Below are 12,806 nucleotides of genomic sequence, written 5' to 3' on the forward strand. Positions count from 1 at the left end.
TTGGGTCAAGATCAAACCTTCTATTCAGTCCTGCAAGACAGGTGGTACCTGGATCAGCACTGCTTGTGCTCATCTTTCTATTCACAGACCTTTTTAGAGAGCAGAATTAACTGTGCAAGGCACTCCTGCAGATGGCTTTGGTATTGATTTGATGGGCCCATCTCAGCCCAGGATTCTGTACCAGTATTTGCTGTACTGTTTAAACTGCTTTGGGTTTGTAATTCATCCAGCCTCCACCTAGGAGCAGTGTTTGCCAATAAAGTTACCAATGTGGCTATTTTCAGTATTTTCTCAGCTAAGACCTGAATACAAAATTTGTTTCCTATGAAGTACCTCTTTTAATCAATTTAATTGTTTATGTTCTCCCCCAAACAAACTCTGAATGTTGGATGGTACCTTTGGTAGAATGAACCAAAACTGCAGATTGTCCTGGACCCGTTTGTCGTTGTAGCTGGCTTCTGAAGCAGTCAGGTTGTTTAATCCCAAATGGTGGCTTTGTATATTCTAAAGTGTCCAACTGTTGTAGCTTTCCTACTGATTTCTAAGGCAGTCAGGCTCTCAACAATATTCTCAGGCACTTTCTGAAATACATTTTATGAGAAGTGCAAAAATCTACTTGTATTTCTTTCAGTGTTACGCAGAAAATTTAGCTGCCAGAGTAGATGGCAGCTCTGGGAGGAAAGTTCTCTAATCTGTATTCATGTGATAGAGGTGATACTCTCTGTTCTCCCTGTCTGCAGGGAATATTGCTGCATGCCAGTCATCTCCAGTGGAATCCAATTTGAGCAGGCTCCTGCATCTCTGTTTCCTCACATGCCACCAAAGTGAAGCCAGCCTGTCTTTCATGTTAATCTTTGAGTCCTCAGTAGTTGTAAACTTTACAGCAAGGGAATTAAGGCCTAACAGTGATCATTCTTCCCTTTAAGATCCATATAGGAACATGTCCAAGGACAGCCCAAAGCTAGACAAGATTCCAGCCTTTCACACCAAGCAGTGGAAGGGCTGGTTCCAGCCCGGGATGTTTTGTGGCCTGGGGACACATGGGCCATTCCTGCAGGACTTGGTAACCCAGCCCTCAGAGCTGGGCACCAAGCACCTCAGCCTCTGTGCAGGAAATGACACGAGAAAGTTGTGATGTCCCTGCACCCAGCTGTGTCCTGTGAATTCACTCACCAGCTGTGTGGTAAGGATCTAATTGATGATCAATTTTATTTCTTAATTATTTAAGCAAAATGGCTCCTTTCTGCAGGATGTTGCATTAGATTACATGGTGAGGTCCCTTCCAACCTCAATTCTATGGCTCTCAAGTATTTTTTTTTTAACATTAAGGTAAATGTGCTGGAGCTCTGTGTACTCCTAGCCTGTGCTGTAATGCTGGTCTTCTGGGCATTCTTCCTGAGCCCAAGCTCTCAGGGATGGGCATGTAGCCCAACTCCAGCTGGGCAGAAACAAGGAGTCACACAGCTGGGAGCTGCAAGCTTTGCTGAGTCAGGATGCAAAAATCTGACAGGAATTAAAAATATATTAATTTGTGCATAGAACTTGAGTTGTAACGTTGATAATGCTAGTGAAATGGTAATTGTAGGTACTGAATGAAGGTCAGTAGTTTTACTCGATAACTGGGACAAGATTCTTAAACCCAAAAAAGGTGCATACATTTAACAGAGGTTGTTTCCAGCATGAAATTTCAAAGAAGTTTTTTTGTTTTTGTTCTAGTTGAATTTGCAAGCTAGTGTGTTATTCTACAAACTCTGAGAGCCTGACAACTAGAGCTTACTAAGCATGTCACAATGATTAATAATTTAATACAGAATATTTTGCAAGACAGTTTCATGCAGACTTCCCATGGGAGAAATACTTCAACTGATAGGCTGAAATCCCTGATGTATTTTGCATGATTGCTGTTGCTGTCTCTTAGGTTAAGTTGAAGTTACTGTGTTGCAATGTTTTCCACCTACAGTTTATAAGAAAGTTTATCTAGTTTTGCATGAATCATGAAATTCTCTGAGCTCAAGTAACTATGATAGCCACTGAATGGGTGCTCTGTTGTAACTTTCAGCTCAGAGTTCCACTGGATACATTTGATAAATTGTCAACAGCGTCCAAAGGACTTGGATTGTCCCCAGACCTGTCATTTATCCAGGTGATGACAATGAAATAAAGGGCAAAAATGGGTTAATGGAAATGGATGTTCATGACTCATTAATGATACTGGTAGCAATGCTGGTTCTTTGTTTTATTTGGTAAATCATTAATTAATTTGTATGTAAAATAAGTTGGAATCAAAAGTTTAAAATACTAAGATTAGCTTTCTGACAAGTTTCAATCTTAGTTTTAGGCAACTTTGTTCTATGCCATGTTTTTTACTCAATATGCTTTTTCAAGTTCAGATTATTTGAGACATAAAAATGCTTAATCTCTAATATTTTAATGAAAACATTTTAGTTTTGCTTGTCTTGTTTTTCACATTGAGACGTTAAAGTTTCTCCATGTATAGTCATTAATGCCAGTGTTTCTTTCTGAAGGTACTGTTATATTCCACTAGATGGTAGTGCAGACCCTTTTCTCAGAATCCTTTTTTGCTGCCTGTGCAGTTTATTGTACCATAAGGAAGTGGTCTGGATGAGAGGCATGCTTGGGAGGCAGCCTCAAGTCACCCTGGCTTAAATGCAGTGAACAGCAGGTATGGTCCTCATTGTGCTCTGCTCTCCCCCTTTTCCCTGAGGCACCAGAGATCCTAAAAGAATTGAGTTTCATAATGGGGGATTCCATTTGCCAATGGTTTTGTAGAGGTATTTAGTCATAAGGCACAGGGAAATTTTTAAAAATTATGTGAGGAAACATGAAACTTCTGGAAGATTAAAGTTCTCAGTTCACCAGAAATTCTTCATGCTTCTATCAGCAATTCACCATAGGTGTTTCATGCCTTAGATATCAAATTAGATTTGATTCTAGAACCCCCTTGAGTTGCTGACACAACTTTAATGAGATTAAGTGCAAAAAGTTGGAATTAATCAGAAGCAGGCAGAAGTGAAATCACAGTTCAGGATATGGAAAACGGCCAGCACATTTGAAACATCACTATGCTTTAAGTATTTATTGTTGATTCAAGCATGTGGCTAACAATTAAATCCATCATGGAGCAGTACAATCAACATGGGGGTAAAGGGAAGACAGATAAAATTCTACTAGAAAAAAAAATAATCAATTTTCCTTTGTTTAAGGACATGATAAGAAAGTTTGCTAAAACACCAGGTCTTGTGATGATAAAACTGTTTGATGGCCAGAACAGGAATAAATGACAAGTATGTCTAAACTTAGTGTAAATGGAAGCCCTCATGGGTGCCTGGCTCCACGTCTCCCCAGGCTGATAGCACGCTACTGTCAGTTCTGCAGGAAGGCAGCAGGACATGCATGCTGTAAAAAACCCCAGAGGGCTTTGGTCAGGTGCCTGGTCTGGATCAAGGACATGGGAACACCCCTGGTGACAAGGCCAACACAGATGTGAGAGAGAAGTGAATGCTGGTATAATGCCCAAGCAATGTAAAGCAGTTTGTTGTGTGTTTGTGTGTGTTTATATATGTATAAACTAATATGGATGAGCAAATCATGTCCATTCTGATATTTGTACTGCAGTTTCGTGTTTTTCGTGTTCGTACTAGGCAGATGGAACAGAGATGGTGTCATATCTAAAGGATGCATGTCTATCACAATGAAACCTCTAAGAGCACTTGTAAAATTAATAATAACAGTGATTTTGTACCTTAGAAGCAATTTTTCTCTTAAAGACTAAAATAGAATGGGAGCTGCAAGGAGACAGGACACTTACAAGAGCAGTAAATCATTATCAGAATTTAATTTAATAGGGTTAAAGTAATACAGAAATAGCATTTGTAACTGGAGTGTTTTATATCTGAAACAAATTAACTGACAAACTAATATTATAAATTTACTCAGTGATACATAGTATTCTGAAAGATGACAATGACTTTATACTAGAAAATGTTTGCTATAGTTGCAATGAAAAATTCCACTTCCTTTTTTTTTGAACCGTGGGATGGATTCAGCTATGCAAATACTGTTATTGTAATTTATTTTTGTGTCTTATAACATTTCAGAAATCTTTCCATTTTCATGGTACTAATAATGAGCAGAGAAAAATTACAGTGACTTGTAGCACTGTTTATAAGGAACGAGTAGTAACAGTTTAAGGGCATAGTAATACAGTAAATAATAATGGGAGACAAGTGAATGCTGGTGTAATGCCCAAGCAATGTAACAGTTTAAGGGCATAGTAATACAGTAAATAATAATTATAGGACCAATAGCATGGTTTGGGTTGGACGAGACTGTAAACATCATGTATTTCCAACACCCCTGCCATGGGGAGGGATGCCTTCCACTAGACCAGGTTCCTCAGAGCCCCAGTCACCTTCACCTTGAACCCTGCCAGGAATGGGGGATCCACAGCTTCTCCAGACAGCCTGTGCCAGTGCCTCACCACCCTGACAATAAATAATTTCTTCCCAGTATTTAATCTAAACGTGCTCTCTGTCAGTTCAAAGCCATTCCCCCTTGTCTTGTCTCTCCATGCTCTTATAAAAATTCCCTCTCCTTGCTTGTAAACCCTTCAGGCACTGAAAGGTGCTCTAAAGTTTCTCCAGAGGCTTCAGGTCTCCGGGCTGAACACCCCCAGCTCTCTCAGCCTGTTCCCACGCTCCAGCCCTCTTCATGATGTAATACCGAAGTATTTTGTCATAAAGCATCACAACAAAGCCAGGAAAATGGAGTTGCTGCGTTTTCCCAGCTTGAACTGAGCCGGGCGTGGCCCCTCGCCGGCAGTAGCGGGGAGCTCCCGCGGGGCGGCAGTTCAGGACTTCGGTTCCTCGGCAGCGACTCCAGGGAGTGGCTCTCCCCAGCAGCTTTTGCATTCCCTCTGCGCATTTTATTTCCTTATTTTGCTGTGAGTTAACAAGGATATATTTTTTTTTCTTCTGCAGTGATTTTTTTTTTCTACTTAATCTCTTAAACTCTAAAATTGATTCATGTTAATATTAATAATTTAAGGGAAATAAGCCGTTTCACGGTCTAATCACACCAGCATTGAGAAGTGACAGTTGCCTCTGAATAAAGGATGGCATGATTGGCAGGATTACCTTCAGGCAAGGGGAGATCTGGAGAAGTGGAATAGTGTGAAACTTCATCTCTCTCCCATGCTGTTCGGATTATTTATCAAAGTATGCGAAGATCAAAAAAAAAAAAAAAATCAAGGGAAATTCATGCATGTAAATTATTAACAGCCTGCCTCAGAGGATGAGCAGATTTTGTTCATACTGTATTAACTATAACAAATTTTATTACATATTCAAAGAAAACGAAATAGAAGTTACAACTCCAACGTGGTAGTAGATAACGTGTGAAATAATCTCATAAGAAACTATTATCTACAAAATAACATTGTAAATATAAGAGAATATTGTCAAGAAAGCTTCTGACGTTCAGGGAACTACTTGTTTATTTTTTATTGATGTTGTTGACTCTCACAGGGTGAAAAGGAAGGCTTGCTCTAGTCCAAACAGCGACATTCTGGTGTGAGCCATCTGTACCTGAGACCTCTAATGCAGGCCACCAACACGAATAAAGACTGGCTCATGAAGCAGTAGCACAAAAGCAAATCTTTATTTGCTGTTGCTCAGCAACCATGTGCGAGAGGCCCATTTTTCATTTTTGCCTTAACTTGACAGGAAAATGATAATAAATATGAGATTATTATCACAGGGTATAGATTATTTTGAACAGATGAACAGATATGTCAGAGAGAGGCATGTAATTTGGTACTTTTGAAAGGGAGAATATTAGAGAAACTGAAAATAGAGTTGTAGGTTTATTACTGGCTTGCAGTTCATGCACAGTTCTTGAAAAAACCTAGAAAACATTATTCTGTCTCTCTGGTTTCTCTGTATGTTCTTTCAAAATGAATCACTTGGAGTTATTCAGCCTGTTATCTGTGTCAACTTCTAGTTTCAATACTATGAAAAAAAACCATTCTGTGGTTGCTATGCAACAGAAATTAAAAACTAAAATATGTTTCAGTTTGTTTGCTAAAATGATACGTGCCCAACTAAATAAACAGCAACCAGGTGACTAATGTAGCATCTAATTAAAAGACTAATCAAGGTATTAATGAAATTTTCAGTATAAATGAGTCATGATGAATAAATCCATCAGTTTGAATCTAAAATGGCAAAGATTTTTAATATATGCAGACAAATTTTAATATAGGAAGACATTAGCATAATGTATAATTGTCAGGTGTTACACTTTTTTTTGTTTTTACAATCTACAGGTATGCTGATTTGTTTTTACAATTCTACAGGTATGCTGATTGCTTATGCAACTTACTCCAAGCAAACTGTTCCACAGGCTCTTTGCACTTAGCTGAACACGTAACTTGGGATATAAAGTCAGGTCCACAGGATCTGATGCAAGCCAGCTTCTCATATCAAACAAATGTGGCAGAAAATGCAAAAAAATCATAATTTTTAATGTAAACTAAAACTGTGAAAGGCAGGCTCATTAAGGAAGATTCTATGTTAAAAATTAAAACAGCAGAAGATGTAAATGCTACTTTTAAAGGAATGAATTTTTACATTTAATACTAAATAAAATCTGAATTATATAATATTTTTAAAATTACAATCCTGTAAAGTCTAACCAGATGTGAGAACTTCTATAGAAATTATAGTTGGCTTTCTGTTTGTTTGCACAGTAAAGCAGCACATGTACTGCTTCTACAGACTGAAAATAAATTACTTCAGTTATGCACCTCTCTCTTCTAACAGCCAACACTGAGAAATGCTACTGAAAATGCCAAATGGAAAGATATAAACTAAGCCCTTAACAAGACATTTCGACTGGTTTTGGTTTGCAGAAGAGCTCAAACAAATGGAATGGGGAATATTATAGAATTCAAAATCTATTTCCAAACATTGCAAAGAACAAACAGAAGATATAATTTCCTGATACATTAAAAAAAAAAAAAATCCTTACTTATCAAACTCTAAATATCATGTGGCTTACATAGTCTGCTATACATTCTGGCATATAGGCTGTTTAACTCTTGATTGCTTTGGATGAAGAGTGCAAAGTACTCGTATTGTTCACCAGGACTGTGAGCAAAAGCATACCTGTCAGCAATAGCAACAATAACATTATTGGAGAAAAAAGTGCAATCAGATGTGTGATGTTTTGTACAAGCAATTATGTCCACGTTACCGAGAGCCAGGGAAGAAGGAATACCATTTTTTAAGCACGACCATGAATTTAACTGATTATGTCTTATCCCCATTTGGAAGCACTGACACTGTGTAGGTAGGCACAGAAAGGGAACAGCGAGCGGGCCGGTGGGTTTGAACCATGGCAGCTGCCTCTGGGTAACCGATGGGTGCTCCCCCGGGACCGGCCGTGTCTCCAGCCTGCCTGTGCTAGCAAGCAGCGGAGGAAGGAGCCTTGCAGCGCGGCCGAAGCTGCCGGGAGCAGGCGCCTGCGGGCACGGCCGCCGCTCGGCCACGGAGCGGGGCCGGGGCTGCGGCCCAAACCCAGCGGCGGCGGCCGGGCAGGCGGGGTCGGCCTGAAGAGCGGCTCAGGAGGGACCTCACGGCTCTCCTCAGCTCCCCGAAGGGAGGGTGTAGCCAGGTGAGGGTCAGGCTCTTCTCCCAAGCAGCCAGCAACACGACAACAGGACACAGCCCGAAGCTGCGCCAGACGAGGTTCAGGTGGAACATTAGCAGGAATTTCTTTACAGAAAGGGCGATTGGAATGGGCTGCGCAGGGAGGTGGCGGAGGCGCCCTCCCTGAAGGGGTCTAGGAAACACTGGACGTGGCACTCAGTGCCACGGTCTAGTTGACCGGGTGATGTTCGGTCACAGGTTGGACTCGATGACTTCAGAAGCCTTTTCCAGCCCAGCTGACCCTGTGCTTCCCTGAGTTTTGAACACGATCCCCTGGCCCGAGTGAGCTTCCAAGGCCGCCTTTCCCTTACCCCGCCCTCAGCGGCGCTGCGCGCGGGAAAGGGCCGGGGCGGCCGCCGAGCTCTCGCGAGACAAGACGGGAGTTCCGCGGCGCGCGCTCAACGTCGGCCGCGGGAGGATTCGAAAAGTGGCGGGTGAGGGAAGGAGCGAGCGGGGCCGTCCCGGAGTGTCCCCAGGTGCCCCGGGCTGTTCGCCGCTGTCCCCGGCTGTTCGCCGCGGTCCCCGGCTGTTCGCCGCTGTCCCCTCTGAGCTGCTCCCGGGGCCGGTGTCTCCTCCGGCGGTGTTGCCGTGCGCCACGGGCTCTTCTACGCGCGTGTCCGCCGGCTTCGTTCCGCTCCGCTGAGGCGGCGCCGCGGCGTTGGGAGCCGTCCCGCGGGTCCATGAGGGTTCGGCCGCTCTGAGGGAGCCCGAGGTAAGCGGCCCGTCCGGCTTCCCGCTGCCTGCTCTGCCGCGGCCTGGCCGAGCCCCGGGTGCCTCGGGACGGGGCCCAGGAGCGGCCCCAGCCCCGTTCTGCGGTGTGGCCTCACACACACTAAATGCTGTGTGAGTCACTTTCCCAGCTGGAAAAGCACGTCAGGAGATACCTGGGATGGAGGGAGTGGTTACGTGAGCAAATGAGGCTCTTGGTGGCCTTGCCCATTTCCCGTGATTTTCACTTGATGGTCGAGAAGAGACCATTTTACTACCCCTCAGTGCTTCTGATCCCAATAAATACTGTTGTTGGGAATGATGACCAGCTTAAATAGTGGGCGTGTGCTGGAGAATGCATTGTGCTTTTTAAAAATCAAAGTATCCATGAACAATTTATTCTGCTTTAAGACTTATTTACTAAAAAAAAGACCAAACAAAAAAGAAAGCAAGCCCTGCAGCCTAGTGATGTTGTGAATCTAAATCCTGATTCAGATAATTAAAATATGTTGGAGGGGAAAATACTTTAACTATGTAGTACATCTATAGCTACTGTAATATATGACATACATAAATAGATATCAATGCTATGTATATAGCTGATACATTATTACAGCAGACCAAAATGATCTTGTTTTGATATACAGTACCTTCTCTAATGTTATGTTTTGGTTATAAAGTAGGGAAGACCAATTCCAGGATGAAACACGAAGCGTTTTTGCAAGTTGTGTCTAAAGAGTCAATTGAAGACTTCCTGCGTTACACTCAGAATCCTGTAAGTGAGCCAGTGTTTACATAGATCACTTCTGGAGTCATGAGTCTGTTACAGAAATCGTGACAAAGGGACAGAAATTATTTGTCTGGTATTTGCAGATGTGTGGGAATGATTGCTGGAGGAAATAAGTTCAAATGGCACTTGAAGGAATATAGGCTGAAAAGGTTGTGGAATCTGAAATATGAATGTTTATAAACCAACTAATTTTTTGATATTTGGTTGTTCCACGTACTGTTTTTTAAAAATAAAATATTAGTGTTTGTGCAATTCTAAACAAATACTGATTTCATGTTGCTGAAATATTACATTACTAAATTTCAACCCATGAAATAGTTTATTAGTATATAATGAATAAGAGTTAATGTACAAACGTAGCAGAATTGTGTTTCACTAATATTTGTTCATTTGATAGTTTGGGCTGTCCACTTGTTCTTTGGTCCATTGTTAATTCTACTTGAATTGTTCTTTCTATCACTGAATGCTTAGAGAAGGGGTAGATTGCTCTTTCTAAATGAAATGTGGAGAGAACAGGGAGGAGCAGCAAAACAAATCCCCTGAAATCTGCTATTCTCACACTGTGTACATATTGCATAATAATGAGATAATAATTTGCATTGAGGTGTTTTCCACTCAGCTTCAATCTGTCTGGTGTTAAGATACACCTGAGCTCTTCTAAACATCTTTTCTTGCTGCCACAAATGATATAGTGAAGTTTGTTTCTGAAGCTTTCTGTGGGTATTTTCCTGGCAGTGCCTGTGGCAGGATAAAGCTGATCAGTTGACCTCCGTGTGCACAGAGGCATGAACTTATTTCATGTAGCAGCTATATTAACCCCACAATCTTGTTCTGTATAAGCTTACAAGGTTTATCTCCCAAACATCCTTGAATCTTTCCCCAAGAAATTTGCTATTTCTTTCATTTGTGTGCCTGTATGTAGTTATGGATGATAAATTTATTGCCAGATTGCCTTTGCCTAAAGCCTCCTTCCCATTTCTCCCTAAATCTAAACACTTAGCAAAAAACTATTCACTATTCACTTTAGTATTCCCTTGCAGTGTTTCCTTTTTCAGTTGATTTGGTTGTGTTGATTCTGCCATCTGCATTCAGTAATTTATTTTAATGAACCATGGGCTGTTTGGATTAAAAATGGTTGGGTTTTTTCATCCTTTTATTTTTCATCGCCAGTTCACAGGAGTTCTCTTGCAACAGTGTTCAGTTGTTGCCAGTATCTCTGGAAAATTTGTCACCAGCTACAATGAGTATATTGATTGAAATTGTCTTCATGCCTTTGTAGCATAAGGAAACATGAATATCCACATGACTTTTTGACTGTCCAAGATGCTCCAGTTATTTATTAATTTCCTTTTGAAACCTGCAGCGATGGAGGATGTGTGACCATGTCTTGTCTTAGTATGAGGATCCTCCTTTATGGTCTCCCTTGAAAAATTCTTCATTGCTTTTCTGGAGGAGGCTGTGGTTAAATAAATCATCATTAAAGCTTCACTGCTTTCCTTAGTTTTTGTATTATATTTGCTGCTTAGCTGGTGCTCTAGCCTTGGAATTTGCCTTTTAAACTCTCTCCAAAGTTCAGTTTTTAGCATCGCTTCTTCTTTCAGTGTCTGTTTTCTACACACACCCCGACGCCCCTTTTACTTACCCCTTGAATTTTTCTCTTCTGCTCTCTCAGTATTTAGATTCATCTATGTCTTCTAAAATTCCAGGGGTTTGCTAATTTTCCTTCAAGGTTTCTCATGGGCTTTTCATTTTTTCCTTTGTAAGATTTAAAAAATGTCATATTGTGGTGCTGTTCATTGAGATCTTCAGCACGTGCTATTAATTTTTTCCACTAAATCCCATTCCAATTCAAGAAAATACATAATTTCTTAGAAAAATAGGAATCACAGATATGATTGCCATTCACTGTCATCCTTTCTCTTCATAGATTTTGGAATAATTCTGTCTCATATCATCCCAAATTAAAATCGAAAAGCTCTGATCTTATTATGTGTTCATTCTGTCTGTTCAAAAGGCTACAATCTTAATATCCTGTCTTTTGGGTTTGTTTGAAGCACTGGGCTGCAGAACTCCCTGGGAGGCCTTTGGTTTATTGTATTTATTTTCAGTTTTAGAATAGAATAGAAATTCTCTTAGAAATATGTATCAGGATCTTTCTTCTCATACCCTTCTGAGAACATTCTGATACTTACTGCTGCTTCTTTCATTCTTTTCAGTTTTTACCTCGACTTTCTCTTTTTGATGCCTTGCAGTGTATCTGCAAACTAAAAACAGATTTATTTCAAGATTATGGGCGTTCTCTCTCTTTCCTCTGAAGTATTTTTGATTCAGTAAACCTTCACTTCCATATTGCAAATTACATCTCAGAAGTTATCTGTTCTTTCTCTTGGTTGTGCCTGGTCTTCCTTCTTATCTTCTCTCTGCGTATTCCCTTTCCTAGCAGTTTGCCTACCCTTCTTTGATGCTAACAGACTCCTTGTGTCCCTGAGGTAAATTCTCCTAGCAAAGTTCCTTCTAGGAAATAGTTCAGATCAGCCTCGTGGTGCAATTTCTACTGGAGACTGATGGTGGCTTCCCTGTCAGCAGGGCTTCAGCAGGAGGTGTGGGGTCAAGGGGCTCAGGAGCTGGGTTTGATGTGGGGCTTTAAAACAGTGCAGTGTGGAGAGCTCTGATGTGTGCAGATCAAATCCCAAATCAGTGCTGGCCCGATGGCTCTACTGACTGCTACAGTTCCAGTCCTTGCCTAAGGATTTTCTTTAAATTGCCATCATCAATCCATATTTAAGAGAGCAAGACATAATCAGGGACTTAAATTCTGTGCAGTTTTGAGCTTCTTAGCCAAGGGTATGAAATTGTCTTCATTGCTATCAAGGGCTAAAGTCTTCTGTCTTAAAAGCAGCACTCTTGCTTCATGATAAAGAGTTAACTAGAAGGAATTTCTTATGCTATTTAAAAAAGAAAAAAAAATCTTCTAGAAGGTATTTCATCTCTATAACTGCAGAGGAATATAAGTTAATAATTAATGTAAAAACCCAGATTAAATGTAGGAAATATGATGATGAAGTATAAGCCACTTTGCTGATGTGAGATTGTGTGGTATCTTCTGATGATTTACAGAAAAATACATTTGATCACTTTGACTTGAATGAACTACTTCAAGAATTGCCAAGAAAGCAAAAAGAAGTGCTATGGCAGAGACTGACACAGCTATTGACAGAGAGCTTGATGGAGAACCCTGTGGAAACATGGCACAGGACTGGAGATGATAAAAGTGATGATGACATGGAAGTTGAGCTAGTTCCAGAAATGGTAAGAATCTTGTAAAATGAAAACATGATGAGTGTTTCGTGTTTTTTGGGAAATAAAATGGAATATTTCCATAACATCTGAAAACATGCAAGGGTTATCAAATAAGATCAGTTCCAAATATCACTTTCCTGCCCATTTTTTTAAATGACTTAATTTATGCTCGAGTTAAGCTGAACTTATGATTGGTGTATGCTGTAAAAGACTAGCTCTGCTGATAATTTTAATTATGAAAGATGTGACTTAGTTTTCTCAGTAGAGTTGAATAGGCT

The 12,806-nt window shown here is 40.7% G+C and overlaps 1 protein-coding gene across 1 annotated transcript in view; it reads left to right on the top strand.

Annotated features, from left to right (window-relative positions):
• The first annotated feature begins 8,158 nt into the window (after positions 1–8,158).
• The window catches only part of NCAPG2 (non-SMC condensin II complex subunit G2), a 41,874-nt gene continuing 37,226 nt past the window's right edge, over positions 8,159–12,806 (top strand). Inside the window, exons 1-3 of the mRNA XM_041408656.1 lie at positions 8,159–8,442; positions 9,119–9,213; positions 12,346–12,537. Of these exons, the coding sequence (XP_041264590.1) occupies positions 9,139–9,213; positions 12,346–12,537 (267 nt within the window). The 5' untranslated portion in view covers positions 8,159–8,442; positions 9,119–9,138. The remainder of the gene's footprint in view (positions 8,443–9,118; positions 9,214–12,345; positions 12,538–12,806) is intronic.

This window comes from Onychostruthus taczanowskii, unplaced genomic scaffold (assembly GCF_017590055.1).
Source record: "Onychostruthus taczanowskii isolate IOZ18803 unplaced genomic scaffold, ASM1759005v1 scaffold3, whole genome shotgun sequence".
NCBI classification, from domain to species: Eukaryota; Metazoa; Chordata; class Aves; order Passeriformes; family Passeridae; genus Onychostruthus; species Onychostruthus taczanowskii.